A 17,672-nucleotide genomic window follows, 5' to 3' on the forward strand; every position below is an offset into this window, starting at 1 on the left:
AAAGAGATTAAATTTGTAAAGTATTTTAAATGTAGTGCACCATATGAATGCTAGCTACTGTTATTGTTAAGACACTTAATAAATGTCCATTCATTAATCGATGAAGCACAAATGTATTTCTGGCCAATCTGAAATGTTCTACCTTCCCCTCCATCCAAGCCTGACAAGATAAAATATGTCCATGTTTCTTTCAGTGAAATGGGATAAAGGAAACAGTTTGATAGGAACTGATAGATGATAGAAAATCTGATATAGAAAATCCCATCTGATTCAGAGAATGTTACAGATAAGGGGGATCGTCTTACCCAATGCCCTTCATGGGACAGATAAGGAAACCGGTACTCCCAGAAGGGCAGTGACTTGTCCAAGGTCACACAGCTAGGTGATGGCAAAGAAACCCAAGATTTGGACATAGTTTTCCTGGCTCTGATCCCTGGTAGCCCTTCCTCAATGCCACAAGAATATTAGCATCACCTCGGTCATAATTTGGAATTATTTATCTTTGTGTGAGATGCTTTTTAAACGAGTCCCTAAGTGCCTGGATACTTGAAGCAGACTCATTCGACTTATATGGACTGTGTCTTTGAAATAAATACTGATTGAGGATAATTGGTGATGGCTGCCCACTTAAAGATTAGCTCTGGGGATCTAGCTCTACAGTTCATGTATATGGAAGGCATCCATGTGCTTGGGTTTTAATCTGCAAGGAAATTAAATGTAAAATGGGTCTTGTTCATTCATTCCTTGTGGCTTTAACATTTCACTGTAGATGAGATAACACCGCTTTTATTGAGCCTGTGTGATCCACTTTAATAAGCCAAGGGACTAGAGGTCCTTATTGTTTCCAAGAAGTCATAAACTGCTGAAAAGACACAGGAAAGCCTGAAGGACTCCTTGCCTGCAGCAAATACATTTTTCTTCCTTCTTTCTCTGGCAGTCATCAAAATGGTTGTTTCCAGAGAAATAGGGTCTTTGGAGAGGCAGCGTGTCCTAACATACAGAGAATGGGACTTGGAGCCTGGCAGGGCCCAGATTCAATCCCACTTCTGACCCCAGCTGCCTAGATGGCCCTAGACAAGTATCTTCATCTGTCTGAGTCTCATCTGTAATGTAAGAGCTTCCAAATGGGTAACCTCAAAGGCCCCTGCTAGCTCTAAATTCATGATTCTATGATATAAGATCTGGGTTCTCTTGTCCTGCTTCTGATACATGTAATCTGTGTGGTCCTGGATAAGTCACTTAACCTCTTAGCACCTCAGGGTAATTTTCCCAAGATTATAAATTGTATAACAGTTTTCTGTCTGCCTTGGTGGGTGGGATTCCATACCTGGATAATAATATCTTGTGGAATTCCACCTGGATATGCTTAAACAGATAAAAACACAGATCCAGACAAGTCATTAGGGTAAGTGCTAGGGAGATGGAGATAACAATGAAGCAGTCACTCCTCTGTTAAATGAAAGAGAGAGAAATTATATCATCGACAAACCAGCACTTTGATTAAGCATCCACCTACTCTATGCCCAGCACCACGCTTGATGCCAAGGCCTAGTTGTATGACCTTAGGCCAGTACCTTCACTTCTGGTTTCATTTTTTTTCATCTGCAAAATGGAGAAAGGGAGAGAGATTAAACTAAGGACTCCAAGTCCCCTTCCATTTATAAGTCTACAACGTCTTGAGGTGCCTTTTAACTCTGAATTTGAGATTTTTTGATTTTCACCAAGTGGTTCAAGTCAGAGAAGACAGGGCTGGTGACGTCTAAGTGAGATCTTTAAGGAAAAGACTTCAAAATCCGAAATGTAAAGAGTTATAAAATCATAAGCTATTATTAACATTTCATCTATCTCCTCTTTGGCCCCCTCCAATGTCTCTGTCTCTCCACCGGCTACCTGTCTTCTTCTTCTCCACTGATGTTCTGAGTATTTTGGTTGCCAAGGAGACTAGCCAGCTACAAAATAAAAGGGAAATGATTCTCAAGCCTTCCTTAACTAGGACATTTTCTTTTAGGCAAATAAAGTGTCAAAGTGATTTGTAATCTATAGAAAAAAAAAAACGGTTGGCATGAGTCAGAAGTCTGTTTTGAGCAATAAATTCAGCACATTTGGAGGAGGAATACTTGTGGATCCCATACTGGCCAACATCCTGCTTAGGTGACAGGCTGCATACCTCGCTCTATGCCCTTGCATAGGCATGGTCCATGCCTGGTACCCACTCACTGCTCATGCCTACCTCTTAGACTCCCTAGGTCAATTCAAGGTACAGTGCAAATGCCACTGTCTACATGAGGCTATTCCTCATTCTCAGAACCCATCTTAGTTATTAATATTTTCTCCTTGAAATTACTTTGGGGGCAGCTTGGTGGTGCCGTGGATAGAGTACCAGCCCTGAAGTCAGGAGGACTTGAGTTCAAATGTGGCCTCAGATCAACCACTTGACACTTACTAGCTGTGTGACCCTGGGCAAGTCACTTAACCCCAATTGCCTAAAAAAAAAGAAAAAAAAAGAAATTACTTTGCATTGCTTATTATAAACAATATATGTCCTCTCTTGTACCCATGTTGCCATCCCCCAACAGATGTACATTACTTGGGGAAAATGACCTTTTTTTTTTTGGAGTGGGGAATGAATATTCCTAGTGCCTGGCATCATAATCTGCTCAGACTGGATACTTCGTAAATCTTTGTGTTAGTGTGGGGAATAGAGCCCTGGCACTGGAAGAAGGAGAGCTGGCTTCAAACCCAACCTCTGACAATTACCATCTGGGTGACCTTTGACAAGTCATTCCATCTCACTGGGCTTCAGTTTCCTCATGTATAAAATGAGAAGGTTAGACTAGACGCCCTCTGATGTCTTTTTCCCCTATGAAGCTATGACGTCATGAATTGAATTTAAATTCAGAATCTAGTCTCTGAAAATGCTCCAAGCCCTAATCTCAACTCAATGTCTATCTGGTACAGAGTGGTTCAGTATAACAGCTTCCCACACTGGGACATTTCCCTTAATGTTCAAAGAAGTTTTCCCCTCTCCAAAATATGTACATGGAAGACCAGATCTCACTCTTCTTAAAATTACTTAGCAAGGAAAAGTAGGATTTTTCTATTGCAAATTGTTTCTGTCTATGGGAATTTTAAAGCTTCCTTTTAGACTAGACACACCCGGTTTCTGTGGCAATTTTCAAATTCATTTTTTAGGAGAGAGGAAGATAGAGGGGAAGAATTCAATAGGACATGTCCATATGCAAGGGCTTGTGATTCTGTGGAGGACTGCCCAAGGCTCAAAGGGATGAAATGACTGGAGTCACACAACTAATAACTAATAGGACTTTCCCCTACATCTTCCTGACTCTCTTTCCTCCATGAATCTCTTATGTGAATACCCATCTGTGCAGGAAACTCTAAATGACCACATCTGTACAGCTCTTGGTAAAAGCTGATAGAACAGGGCTTGGAGTATTGACATGGAAAAGGAGACTTAACTTATCCTATAGTGAAGCCCTTTGTTGAGTATATCAGGGAGGTGGATTTAGAATTAACATAAGAAAGACATTTCTGACACAAAGTCAAGCCCGAGGATGAAATGGCTGCCTCATAAGGGGGTGAGTTCCCTGTCACTGGATGTGTTCACACAGAAGCTGATTAGCTACCAGTCATCTGTTTTATAGAGGGAAATCCTGCTTGGGGGTTGTGAGGGAGGATAGATTAGATCATCCTTAAGTAGAGCTTGATGCTGCCTTCTGAAGTTAAGGGTTATAGCTGGAGGCTGTATTATGAGGGACTTTCCAATTAATCCCCCTTTTTTCTTTTGTCTTGCACAAGTGCAGGGAATCCCCATTCTTCTGCATATTTCTACATTTCAGAAAACAGCTTAAGTGTCACTGGGATGGAGCAGGGGCCTTTTCTAGTTAAGAATGAAGTCCCCTAAACCCACAATACCAGACAATGACTAAGACATGCCATCCAGCCAGCTCAGCAGTATCCCCTTAAAGAAAGCTCCAGGTGAGATGTAATTGGTAGATCCCCTTTGGAGACTCTACCTAAAGATAGGAGAGAAGAGGAAAAAATCTTAGCTTGGTCAATATTTTTTTAATCCTCTATTACATTGTTAATGCCTTGAGAGCAGGGGTGCTCTCTTGTCTAAATTTTATATCTTCTTCAGTGCCTAGCACAAGGTACTATACACAGCAATTGTTCAAAGTATACGGTCTCATTTGCATTTAGTGTTTTTGTCAAGACCCTTGAATCTATGCTGTAGGACCTCCGTGTAGCCCACAAAGTCCCTATATTTTTTCAGATTCTCATTCAAACTGGGAATTTCTTTAGCCAGCATTCGACCCCAGTGGTTCTACCCAGCATTTAACCAGGTCATGAGATCACAGGCTTAGAGCTGGAAAGGACCTCATAGACGATCAGATGCAGCCATCTCCTCTTATAGATGATGAAACTGAAATTGAGAGACGTAAAACCGCCAAGTGTCTGAGACAGGATTTGAATGCAGGTCTTCCTGACCGCAAGTCCAGTGCCCTCTCCCCAGCTGTCCCAAAGCATGACCCAGAGTCAGCTACATTTTTTGTGAGCGTACAGTAGACTTGTCGAAGCTGTTCTTCAGGATTCAGAGGAACAGGACAGAATTTCATGAACCACCATTCAGTGAGGGATGAGGGTGCTCAGCCTATATCTTGATCTCCCAATACCTATAGGTCACATCTATCCAGCTAAAGCCTATTCCTTTTCAGCCCAAATACCTATAAACCAACATAGAAAATCAACCTATTTCGTGATTCAATTGTAGAAAGGGAACCAGATTTAGAATCAGAAGACTTGAGTTTAAAACCCAGATCTTGCACCTATTGCCTAGGTGACCTTGGACAAGTCACTTAATCTCTCTCAGCCTCTATTTTTCTATCTCTACAATGGGGGAATTAGACTCGATGAATTCTAGGCTACCTAACAACTCCAAGAGCTTTACACCCAGAGTGAAGACCCAATAAACCTCTTTAATTGTTTCTTTTTAAATTAGGCTGTATGTTTTCAGGGAAGAGGGCTCTGGCTTTGGAAGCAGAGGTCCTGGTAGATCTTGGCTATAATCCCATCTCTGTCAATTGCTACTTGTATCGCCTTGATCAAGTCACTTATCCTTTCCAGGTTTTGACTAGATGTCCTCTAAGGTCCAACTGTGATTCCATGAGCAATAATCCTATGATTTGGAGCCAGCAGACCTGGGTTTAACTCTTAGCTCTGCAGATATTCTCTGTATGAATTTAGGTATTCTTTGCTCCTCAATTTCCTTATCTAAAAAGGACCAGATAATGGCACATCTAGGTACCACCATAGTGCACAAAGTACTGGTCTTAGAGTTAGGAAGATTCATCTTCCTGAGTTCAAATCTGGCCTCAGACGTTTACTAGCTAGGTGACCCTGGGCAAGTCATTTAACCCTGTTTGCCTCAGTTTCCTCATCTGTAAAATGAGTTAGAGAAGGAAATGACAAACCACTCCAGTATCTCTGCCAAGAACACCCCAGATGGGGGTCACGAAGGGTTGGACATGACTGAAATGACTAACTGAAGGACTAGATAACCTCAGAGGTCCCTTCTGACTGAATCTGTGATCCTCTGACTTTCTAAGTTAAATGGGATATTGTCATCTGTTGAGAGTTGAGGCTGAAGATAGTGGGAGAAACGGATAGTTGGGAGGAATGGAAATACCTATTATTGGATAATACAATAGAAGACCTGAGAGTCCTGGTTTTATGGGACCAAACACTCTTTTCTTTATAATGAAAAGAGAAGGTGCCATAGTTACTGGAAGATTGGCTTGTGAGGGCATTGTTAATGCTCGTTAACACCTCCATTGTTGGTGTATTGGATTATGGGGACAGATCAAGCCTGTTCTTGCAGCTTCTGAACCACCACCTAAGCGGGAAGGGATGCAGATTTCCCCAGAAGCCTTTTTCAGGGGCAGCTGAGCTCTAGATATGCTTCAGAGTGGCTTGTGAGGGCCCAGAATTAAAAGCCCCTGCACAGCCAGTGGTACCACGTTCAGCTCTCTTTAGATCAGACAGCAGGCCTCTATAGAGTGCATGGTGCTGGTAGCTGAGATAAGGAGACTCTTCTAGATCAATGAAGCCTTGGCTCTTCACCTGCCCTGGTCCTGCGTCAGCATCTCTGGTTTATGATGAATCATCCTAAGATGACAATAGTTGTATTCTTACCCATGGCTGCCTTTTACTAATGATGACCATTTGTACTCCTTAATAGTCATCAGCTGGGATAATACTCTGTTTCTTTAAAGAATTGTAGTTTTAAAAACTATTCTAAGTATATGTGCCTTTTCTGATATATTAATAAAGAGTGGAGTGTTCATTCATAAAATCTTAGAATGTCAGAGATAGGAGGGGCCTTAGAATATAAAACATCTATCAGAGCTGGGAGGAGTCACAGGGGCAGCGTGATCATCCAGGGTGGTGGGGAGTAGGGGAGAGAGAGAACTTCAGAGCGTCAGGGGTAGAGCTCCAAGAGGAATGAAAGAGTTACAGCTCTTGGCCTTAATATCTTTCACATATAAAATGAAAGTGTTGGAACAAAGGTATTGGGACACAGGAGAAAAAAAAGCTCGAAATGGAATCAGGTTGTTCAGGCATTCAGTTGTGTCTGACTCTTCATGACCCCCATTTGGGGCTTTCTTGGAAAATATATAGAGTGGTTTGCCATTTCCTTCTCTAGCTTGTTTTATAGATGAGGAAACTGAGGTAAATTGGGTTAATTGTCTAAGGCCAGATTTGAACTCAGGTCTCCCTGACTCCAGGCCCAGCACACCATCTGCTGAGCTTCTGGAATCAGAGGACCTGGGTTCAAATGAGCACTAGATGGCCTCTAAGTTAATTTTCTATCTATAAAACCTTCAGCAAGGTCCTGGGCCTCTTTTTGCTTGTCTGTAAAATGGCAGATTTGGGCTGGATTCCCAGTTTGTGCAGTGGATAAAGACCTGAGTTCAAGTCCAGTCTCAGACACTTCCTATCTGTGTGACCCTGGGCTAGTCAATTAACCACTATCCACCTCAGTTTTTTTTTTTATATGTAAAATGGGAACAATAATTGGAGCTACCTCCCAGGGTTTTTGTGAGGATCAAATGAGTCAATCTTTACAAAGTGCCTGGCACATAATAAACACTTGTTCCCTTCCCCTCATTTCTGTTTCTTAGAACTCCCAGCTTTCTTTATGACTTTGCTCATATACATGTCACCTCATACAGGAAGCCTTTCCTGATTCACTTAGTTCTCCTCTTCCCTCCCACTGGAACTTATCTGTGCAGAACACAAGGCCTTTGAGGGTAGAGACCATTTATTATTTTTGCATCCCCTAGCCCAGTGCCAGGAACATAGTAGGTGCATCATAAATGCTTGCTGGATTGGGTTGGTAGTGAGTTCCCCATCACTGGTGGATTTCAAGCAAAGTCTGGATAACCACTTTTCCAACATGTTGAGAAGGGGTTCCTTTTGAAGCAGAGGTGGGCCTAGCTGGCCTGGGAGTTCCTTGGACCTCTGAGATTTTGCAGTTCTTTCTATATCGCTTTACCGAAAAGGGCCTAAGTTGCTACATGTTCCTTTTTTTTTTCTCTGTAAACATAAACTCTCCACCATTTCTTTTACTTTAACTTAACGATCTGACTTAACTGATTGGGAGACAAATTAGGGAGGATGTTCGTGCTTCAGCTCATATTGAAATGAATTTATTTTCATTTATTCATACTTCTTTCCATTTAGCAGAGTGCCTTATATATGTGTTAAAATAAATCCAAATCATTTGGACCTCCTAATTAGGGGGCTTAATGGAATACTCTGTGTTCAGGTTTCATTAAGCTCCTCTTCTCTGACAGCAACAAAAATAGATAAATAAGTTAATCAAAGGGCTGGTGGAATAAGAGAGCCTTACAGCCTACCTACTGAATGCCAGTCCTGGGCAGGAGAAGATTCTCTGTGGAGAAAAGACCTGAGTTGAGTTCCAGAGGCCAGTGCTTTCAGGGACAATAATTGTATAAAAAATCCTCTGTTAGGCCAGGAAGACCTGGGTTCAAGTCCTGTTTTGGACACCTCCTGGTCCTGCCCTCTGGGACCTTATAATCTATTGGAAGGAGGAGGGGAGGGGCAGCATTTACACAGATCAATAAATACACAATGCAAAGTAATTTACCCAACACTCCACTACAACTCTGATGTTCCTATTCAAATTGTGTGTTTTAGTAACCTGACTTTATCTAACACCCCCACATCTAGATTATCAGCTTCCAGGTGTGTAGATGGACAAGTCATTTAAGCTCCAAGAACCCCCATCTGCTGCTTTGTAAAATGAAGGAATTGGATTCAGCACCTTGAAAGTCCATTCTGGCTCTAAATCTGTCATCCTGTGATTTATCCTTACATTAGCCATCCATTCATTTTGAGAAATAGCTCTTCAGTGCCACCTGTATGCATAATCCTTGCTTGGCTTTGAGGGAAGGTCAGAAGTTGAACCAAGGTCCTGCAAGTGTTGCTGGCTTCTGCTTTTCTGCCATCCCCCTTCCTGGGGTTTTAGCAGGTATCCTAGACTGGTCAGTATCCAGATTCTTCTTCTGTTGGCTTTCTGCTGCCCTCTGCTGAAACTAGCAGCACCCCAAATACATATCCATAGACTTATGGAACCATAAAATCACATTCCAAATCAATAGCAGCCTTAGAGATCACTTTGCCGGCTCTTCCTGCCCCTCACTTCATAGACGTGGAAAATGAGACCCTAAGAGATAGAAGATCTCCCCCAGGGTCCCATAGACGTTAAGCAGCAGAGCCAGGGCTGGGAAGCACATCTCCTGATTACAAATCCTACCTTCCTCTAAACAACAAAAGGGGTTATAGAATCATAATGAATTTTGTTGAATGGAGCAGATGGAATAATGCTTACTAGGACCTTTGATGACAAGGAAAAGACATGGGGAAACAGATAAGAGGATCATGGAAATATGAAACACAGCAACGCACCATATGCCTGTGGTGTCGTGTGAAGACCAGGGACATGGAGTCAGGAACGATTTGGGTTTGAATACCCACCTTTGATGCCCATGAGTCACCAGAAGCAAGTCACTTCCCATCTCTCATCCCCTGTCTCTTCATCTGGAAAATGTGAAGAGTAATTCCCATCACTGCCTTCCTATTGTGAAGATCAAATGAAATAACCCATCTAAGGTGCTTTGCAAACTTTTGATTCACTCTGGGCATAGTTTGTTTCCAAACGTCCGTTAGAAATTGTGCATGTGTGTAAGGGTGTGGGCATGCACGTGGTGTGTGCTGAGTATGTGTGCGTGTAGTATCTCTGGATGTGTATTCTCCTCCTTTTTCTTCTCCTCCTCATCCTTGTCCTCCTTGTCCTTGACTTCTTCTTCATCCTCCTTCTCCTCCTCCTCCTCTCCTTCCTCCTCTTCTTCCTCCTGCTCCTGTTCCTCCTTCTCTTCCTGTTCCTGCTCCGGCTCTTCGTTTTTCTTCTCTTTCCCCATCTTTCTTTCTTTTCTATCTCTCCTCTATAATTTACATATATATTGTATGTATATATATACATACATACATATGGATATGTATATAACATATGTATATGTTCACATACTGTTCGTATATGCACTGTGTATTTCTATATATGTACTTTTTTTCTCCTCCTTCCTCCAATGGAATGTAAGTTACTTGGGAGTAGAAGTTATGTTTCCTTCTTTTTATTTCTATCCCCTGTGCCTAGAGCAGTGTCTGGCACACAGTTGGTTTTTTAATTGATTGACATATCCCACAGTTTCTCCTTGACAGAGCTTAGAGTCCCAAAAGGAGTGTTACCATAATATAACACATTTCAAATGAATCTAAAATTTGAAAATAAATCTAACTTGACTTCACTGAGCCCTAGATCCAGGCATCTTTATGGATCAGATGTTTACTAGCTAATGAGTTCTCCTTCCCTTTTTCATTTCCTCTGTCTCCTTTCATTCAGTCGGAGGTCTCCTGGATCCCCAACAAACACTACTCTGGGATATATGGCCTGATGAAGCTGGTTCTGACCAAGACCCTTCCCGCCAACCTGGAGCGAGTCATCGTCCTGGACACAGACATCACCTTTGCCACCGACATCGCCGAGCTCTGGGCTGTGTTCCACAAATTCAAAGGTAAGAGTGATTTTTCTTGAGAGGACAGAGTAGCCCCCAAAACACTCAAGGCATTCACAATGAAGATTGGGCCAGTTTTCTGTTATCCATGATAATCCAAGCAGGGGATGGGTCCAGTATTCATTGTCCTGTTTTTTATGTTGTGTTTCTCAAAGAAGATAGAGATTCACCTAATTAATGATATTTGGATTATGCTAATACTTGAATTAATCTTTGTTTTTTTAATCAAAAAGGAGATGAAAGGAAAGATAGACATAGATCATGTCAACAGAGTAGGGGATTTAAAATCAGAGGATTCCTAGTTTAAATCCAGATCTACCACTTATTACCCCAGGGACCTTCATTTAGCTTCTCTGGGACTCAGTTTCATTATCTTTAAAATGGCGTTGGGAAGAAGTTTTGGAGTGAGTGATCTCCAAAGTCCCTTCCAGCTCTGAATCTGTGCACAATTTTATTATCCTAGCATACACCACCAAATGGTGGGAGAGGGTGGTCCAAAGGCCTGGTCAGTGGTTGGGGCAAGCCAGTCTGAGATTAACAGTCTACCATAGATAGTGTGCTGTGATCTATTTGTATACAACTAATAGTTGTATGGAACATTGTTGCTCTTGTCTTATGAGGTCAAAGAATGAAGGTACTTGAGGGGTGGAGAGGCCCGGAGAATCTTTAGAAATGTATTTTGCCTGCTATTGCATTTGTTTACTTTGTGCTATTAATTAGATCATCATTTACCATTTTTAACTAGGTTGGCATTGGTTGGCCAATATCACTAGAGCAGAGGTTCTTAACTTGGGGATCCATGAACTTGTAGATAGATGAATAGATAGATAGATAGATAGGTAGATAGATAGATAGATAACTATATTTGAATACAAATTGTTTCTTTTATAATCCTATTGTATTTTTTTTTTCATTTAAAGCCATTATTATGAGAATGGTCCACAGCCTTTATCAGATTGTCAAAGGAGATCATGAAGCAAAAAAGGTTAAGGAGCCCTGTGCTAGAGACTTGTTAATCCCTCCTATGCACTAGATTGTGCTGCCTTTTATAGGGCAATGCATGTTCCCAGAGGATAAACTTTATTATTAAGGGGAGCAGTAGGTTAAAAGAATATGATTGAGCCAAACATATGTGTGTATGTGTGTATATATATATATATACATACATATATATACACACACACATATAATATACCATATATATGTATGTATATATGCATATACACATATCTGTGTGTGTATATGTATGTATGTATGTATGTATGTGTACATATGGAGAGAAACAGAGACAGACAATGTGTGATGAGACTTGAAAGAAGTGGAACACCTAAGTATAAAAAGATAACCCTCCACTCTAAACTTTACTCCATTATCAACTTAACTAGATCTTAGGCTAAAAAATATAATCCCTTTTTTTCTTAATATCCCAAGTATCTTTTAATTTTGTTCTGTAGAGTACTTAATTGGCCAGCCTGATGACACCCAACATTCACCTCCCCATTGTCCTCTTTGGCATAATCATTAAAAAAATTTTTAGAGGTATTCCTTCTCTCATTGTCACATGGCAACACCAACAGAGTGTGGGTATTTTTTTTTTGATAATAAGCAAACATTTATTGAGTGTCTGCTATGGACAAAACACAGTAATTGGCAAGGCCAGCTTAATTAAAGGCAACTCTCCCCAGCTCATTCTTAACCTCCAACTGAATCCTACACTCCCTATTAAATGCCACTCAGGGTTTTTAGGGTAGGGCACAGGTGTAACACTCACGTATATGCTCAAGTAACACAGTCAGTAAAACTGAAATCTCCTCTTCTAATCTGTGGCTCACATGAAGTACCTACTTTATCCATCTGCATTTTTTTTATTCTTTTCTTTTATTTTTAGTTTTCAACATTTACTTCCACAAGATTTTGAGTTCCAAATTTTCACACCATCTCACTCCTCCCCCCATCCCAAGATGGCATGCATTCTGAATACCCCTTCCCCTAGTCTGCTTTCCCTGATATCTCTACCCCCCTTCCCCTTCTATTTTCCTGTAGGGCAGGATAGATTTCTGTACCCCATTTTCTATATTTCTTATTTCCCAGTTGCATGTGAAAACATTTTTTTTAACATGTGTTTTTAAAACTTTGGGTTCCAAATTTTCTCCCTTCCTCTCTCCCACCCACCCTCATTGAAAAGGCAAGCAACTCAATATAGGTTATATATGTGCAGTTATGCAAAACACTTCCATAGTAGACATGCTGTGAAAAACTAACTCTATTTCATTTAATCCTATCCTGCCCCCCCCATTTATTCTGTTCTTTCTTTTGACCCTGTCCCTCCTCAGAAGTATTTGCTTCTGATTACTCCCTTTCCCAATCTGCTGTCCTCTCTATCATCCCCCTACTCTCTTGTCCCCTTCCCCTCCTATTTTCCTGTAGAGTAAGACAGATTTCCATACCCAATTGAGTGTGTACGTTATTCCCTCCTTAAGTCAAATTCTATGAGAATAAGATTCACTCATTCCCTCTCACCTTTCCCCATTTCCCCTCCACTGTAAGAGTTTTTTCTTTTCTGTTTTTTTGTGAGATAATTTACCCCATTCTACCTTTCCCTTTCTCCTTCTCCTAGTATAATCCTCTTTCACCCCTTAATTTTATTCTCCAAATATAACCCCTTCATCTTCAACTCACCCTGTGTCCTTTATCTATCTATCTATCTATCTATCTATCTATCTATCTATCTATCTATCTATCTATATACATATAATTTTTTCCCTCCAACTACCCTAATACTGACAAAGGTCTCATAAGTTGCAAATATCATCTTTCCATGCAGGAATGTAAACAGTTCAACCTTAATAAGTCTCTTATGATTTCTCTTTCCTGTTTACCTCTTCATGTTCCACTTGAGTATTGTATTTGAAAGTCAAATTTTCTATTCAGCTCTGGTCTTTTCATCAAGAATGCTTGAAAGTCCTCTATTTCACTGAATGACCATTTTTTCCCCTGAAGAATTATACTCAGTTTTGCTAGGTAGGTGATTCTTGGTTGTAATCCTATCTCCTTTGCCCTCTGGAATATTATATTCCATGCCCTGTGGTTCCTTAATGTAGAAGCTGCTAAATCTTGTGTTATCCTGATTGTGTTTCCACAGTACTTGAATTGTTTCTTTCTGGATGCTTGTAATATTTTCTCCTTGACCTGGGAACTCTGGAATTTGGCTACAATATTCCTAGGAGTTTTCCTTTGGGGATCTCTTTCAGGAGGATATGGGTAGATTCTTTCCATTTCTATTTTGCCTTCTGGTTCTAAAATATCAGGGCAGTTTTCCTTGATAATTTCTTGAAAGATGATGTCTAGGCTCTTTTTTTGATCATGGCTTTCAGATAGTCCAATAATTTTTAAATTCTCTCTCCTGGATCTATTTTCCAGAACAGTTGTTTTTCCAATGAGATATTTCACATTGTTTTCTAATTTTTCATTCTTTTGGATTTGTTTTACAGTGTCTTGATTTCTCATAAAGTCACTAGCTTCCAATTGCTCTATTCTAATTTTTAAGGAAGTATTTTCTTCAGTAATCTTTTGGACTTCCTTTTCCATTTGGTCAATTTTGCTTTTTAGGGCATTCTTCTCCTCATTGGCTTTTAGGACCTCTTTTGCCATTTGGCTTAGGCTATTTTTTAAGGTGTTATTTTCTTCAGTATTTTTTGGGTCTCCTTTAGCAAGCTGTTAACTTGCTTTTCATGATTTTCTTGCATCACTCTCATTTCTCTTCCCAGTTTTTCCTCTACTTCTCTTACTTGCTTCTCAAAATCCCTTTTGAGCTCTTCCAAGGCTTGGGACTGATTCATATTCTTCTTGGAGGCTTTGGATGTAGGAGCTTTGACTTTGTTTTCTTCTTCTGGTTTTATGTTTTGATCTTCTTTGTCACCAAAGTAAGATAATATAGTCTGACTCTTTTTGCACTACTTGCTCATGATCCCAACCAATTACTTGAGTTTTAAACTCTTGTTAAGGTAAGAGTCTGTTTCCAATGTGGAGAATGTACTGTCCCACACTTTGGGGGTTTGTACAGCTGTTTTCAGAGGTACTTCTAGGGACCTGTAAATTTTCAGTTCTTCCAAGGTGGTATGATAAGGGGCCAGGTGTTTCCTCTCCACAGCCACTACAAGCTCCACTATGCCAGCACTCCTCCTGGCCCTATGACTGCCTCTCAGAACTGTGACCCAGATCCAAGCACAGGTAAAGCAAGAGATTCCTGCCTCAGCCCTGGCAAAGAGATCCTTGCAATCCCCCTCTGATCAGCCACTAGATTCCCCCTTAGTCTGTGGGCTGAAAGCTCAGGAGGCAGCCGCTGCCCCAGAGGCCACGCTCAGGACTTGCGACTGAGACCTAGCTTCTTCTCTCACCGCAGACACAGACTTTTCCCACTGACCTTCTAAGTTGTCCTTGGCATTCGTGGATTGAGAAGTAGGGAAACCGCCACAGCTGCCTGTGATTCAGTCCTCTGAGGCCTGCTCCAGGGTCGCTGCGGCCTGCACGCCCAAGCCGAACTATGCTCCTCTCCCAGCCTGGCGCGATATACCATTCTGATCAACCATCCAGGTTGTCTTGGGCTGGAAATTTGTTTTACTCTGTTTTTTTGTGGGTTCTGCTGCTTTAGAATTTGTTTAGAACCATTTTTTATAGGTATTTGGAGGGGTTTGGGGGAGAGCTCTAATAAGTCACTGCTTTCCCTCTGCCATCTTGACTCCGCCCCCCGTATTTTTTTTTAAATGGCCCTTTGTTTTCATGAGGAGTGGGGGGATCTCAGTAAAGAAGTTTTGAAGTTTCCCACAGACCACTCAGCCATCTTTTCATCCTCCTATTCAACTCTTGCCTCAACCTCTGTCCATCTGCACTGCCCGTCCCCCCACATACATACTGAAAGACAAACTCTATAGAGTGTTTTTAAATACATGTTGCAATCAGGCAAATGAATACTCTTCATCCACTTGAATTTTCCCATGGATGACAAGTATCATGTATCACGTATGTGTCTATGTCAGTGAGATGCTACCTGGAATTTCTCCCCATTCTGGTCATTGCCCTGGGGGTTTGCCTAGGTAGATCTTTCCCAAGAGTTTGGATCCCAGTGTTTTGTTTTGTTTTGTTTTGTTTTGTTTTGTTTTGTTTTGTGAGGGAGAGCAAGTAAAGTGTGTATTCCAAGGTCAGCACATTGACAGGGAAAACATAAATCTGAGGAGCTGAGGTAATAGAGGGCTAAAGTGTAATGATTCACTCTTGCTTGGGTTTATATCTAATGCCCCAATTATTTTATGAAGTAATCTTCTCCCCACTATAAAAAGGAACATGATAAATGCTAGAGTTACCATGGTAGATTCTAATTGATAATACCCAACCTGCCTTAAGAGAGCTCACAAACAGATGTAGAGGGAAATTCAAAGTATTACCAACAGAGAATAATGATTCTTAATCTTTACTTGCTATGTGAATGAATGTATAAGGTTTTTTTTTTTTTTGCAAGTGCTTACTATGTGCAAAGCAGAGTGTTAATCATTGGAAATACAAATAGAAAAGTCATGCAGTCCCTGTCCTCAGGAAGTTCACATTCTAATGGGAGAGACCACACATGTGGAAGGTGCCTGCTTCAAGTCAGAAGGAAAGGTCCCAGGGTTGTTAGGGTATAGCAGCAAAACAAGTGGTCAGGTCTCTTTTTAAAGTCATTTCCTCTGATACAACGATAACAGTTTCTGCTGTTGAACCACTGGACGGTGCCAAGGACAATGGTGGCAAGAACTTTCTTTTCTGGGTCCTCAGTAGTTATGGTTGTAGCAACTGCAGGAGTGGTTGCCAGGCTCCATCTCCACAAAGATTGCTTTCCAGGGTGATGGCTGTGAGCAGTAGATGGAACACATTTCTATTCTACAGTCTCTTGGGTTCAGGGACATGGGCTTTCTCCATCGGGAGCTGAGGGGAGATGGTGGTCAAGGTGCTGGTGGTGATTTGACTTGCTTGGCACGTACTGCCTCCTGTCTCTGTCTGTCTGTCTGCCTGTCTGTCTCTCTTCTCTCTCTCTCTCTCTCTCTCTCTCTCTCTCTCTCTCTCTCTCTCTGTCTCTGTCTCTCTCTCTCAGAGTATCTTGCTGCTTCATCTGGGCTGGTTTGTCTGCCCTGTGTGTGGCAGTTGGTTAGCAGTTGATGGGCATGTGCAGCCCTTTCTCCACAGGAGTTGATCACTTGGATGATGAGTGTGAGGACTGGGCTGGGAGCAGGACCCATGGCCTGAGATGGGCTGCCACTCTCAGAGCTCCTGTGCCTATCTGACTTTTGGTGGCAATTAGTCAACAGCTTTCACTGGTGGTGATGAAAAAGGTAGCCCCCCTTTCAACAATGATTTCTCCATTCAAGGATGACAGTGTGGGCTGGGCTGGAAGAAGGTCTGGGAATTTGGGGATGGGGGTCACTGTTGTTTCTAAGGCCCTTGGATTCAGTGTCTTGGACTGTCTCCATCTGAGAAGGAAGGGAAATGGTGGCCAACGCAGTGATGGGACTGATTTATTTTGTCTGGCACATGCTACTTTCTGTTTCTCCATCCAGATATCTTGTTCTTGAACACCATGCTAAGTGCCAGGGACATGAAGACCAAAAAATGAAAAAAAAAAAAACCTGTTCTCAAAGAGGTTACATCTTATAGAATCACCAAGAGGCTAATTTTATTAAGGAAATAAAACTAGAAAAATAGAAGCATGTAATGTCAGAAATGGTTGAAACTTTTGAATATAGAAAGTCAGAGAAGTGAAGGGCCTTAGAGCACAGAATGTCACTTAGGAAGGACAATAGGACCCAGGGTGTTAGAACATTTTGTCAGGATTGGAAGCAACTTTCTCATAAAGAATGCCAGAGCTCAGTAGGACTTTAGGCCATAAAATGACAGAATTGAGAGAGGGCTTAAAATATTGAATGTTAGACATTCAGGGGACCTTAGAACACAGGACATTAGAAACCATTTGTACATTAAGCCATAGAGATTTGGAGCTTGGAGAGGTTTTAGAATATAGAACAGATTCTAACAAGAACCTCAGGGAGCATGTGGTCTAATGTTCTCATTTTACATTCAGTGAAACTAAGGTTCAGAGAAAGGAAATGTCTTGACTTTGTGTATCTAGAGTAGGGAGTAAGTTCTCGTTTTTCTCCTTTGTCTTTTTGTGTTCCCCCCTTCCTGTCTTGCACTCTTGCTCTCTTCTCCCCCTTGCTCCCATCTTCTTATTCCCTGCTCCTTTTTGCCTTTCCTTCCCTTCTCTCTTTCCCTGTTTCCTTCTCTCCTGTCTCTGTCACTCTGTCCTTGTTTCTCTGTTTTCCTGTTTCTCTATGCCTCTGTCTCAATGTCTTTCTCTGCCTTTATTTCTTCCTCTCTCCAATTCTGTCTCCTGGGTCTCTGTCTCTCTTCCACTCTCTTCCTCCTCCTGTTTTCCTCTAGGTTCATTCTCTCTCTCTCTGTCTCTCTCTCTCT

At 41.4% G+C, this 17,672-nt stretch overlaps 1 protein-coding gene across 1 annotated transcript in view; it reads left to right on the forward strand.

Annotated features, from left to right (window-relative positions):
- The window catches only part of LARGE1 (LARGE xylosyl- and glucuronyltransferase 1), a 608,081-nt gene that overhangs the window by 341,452 nt on the left and 248,957 nt on the right, over positions 1 to 17,672 (forward strand). The window contains exon 6 of the mRNA XM_027873579.1: positions 10,001 to 10,172. Within this exon, the coding sequence (XP_027729380.1) occupies positions 10,001 to 10,172 (172 nt within the window). The remainder of the gene's footprint in view (positions 1 to 10,000; positions 10,173 to 17,672) is intronic.

This window comes from Vombatus ursinus, unplaced genomic scaffold, assembly GCF_900497805.2.
Source record: "Vombatus ursinus unplaced genomic scaffold, bare-nosed wombat genome assembly UNPS02003292.1, whole genome shotgun sequence".
Lineage (NCBI taxonomy): Eukaryota > Metazoa > Chordata > Mammalia > Diprotodontia > Vombatidae > Vombatus > Vombatus ursinus.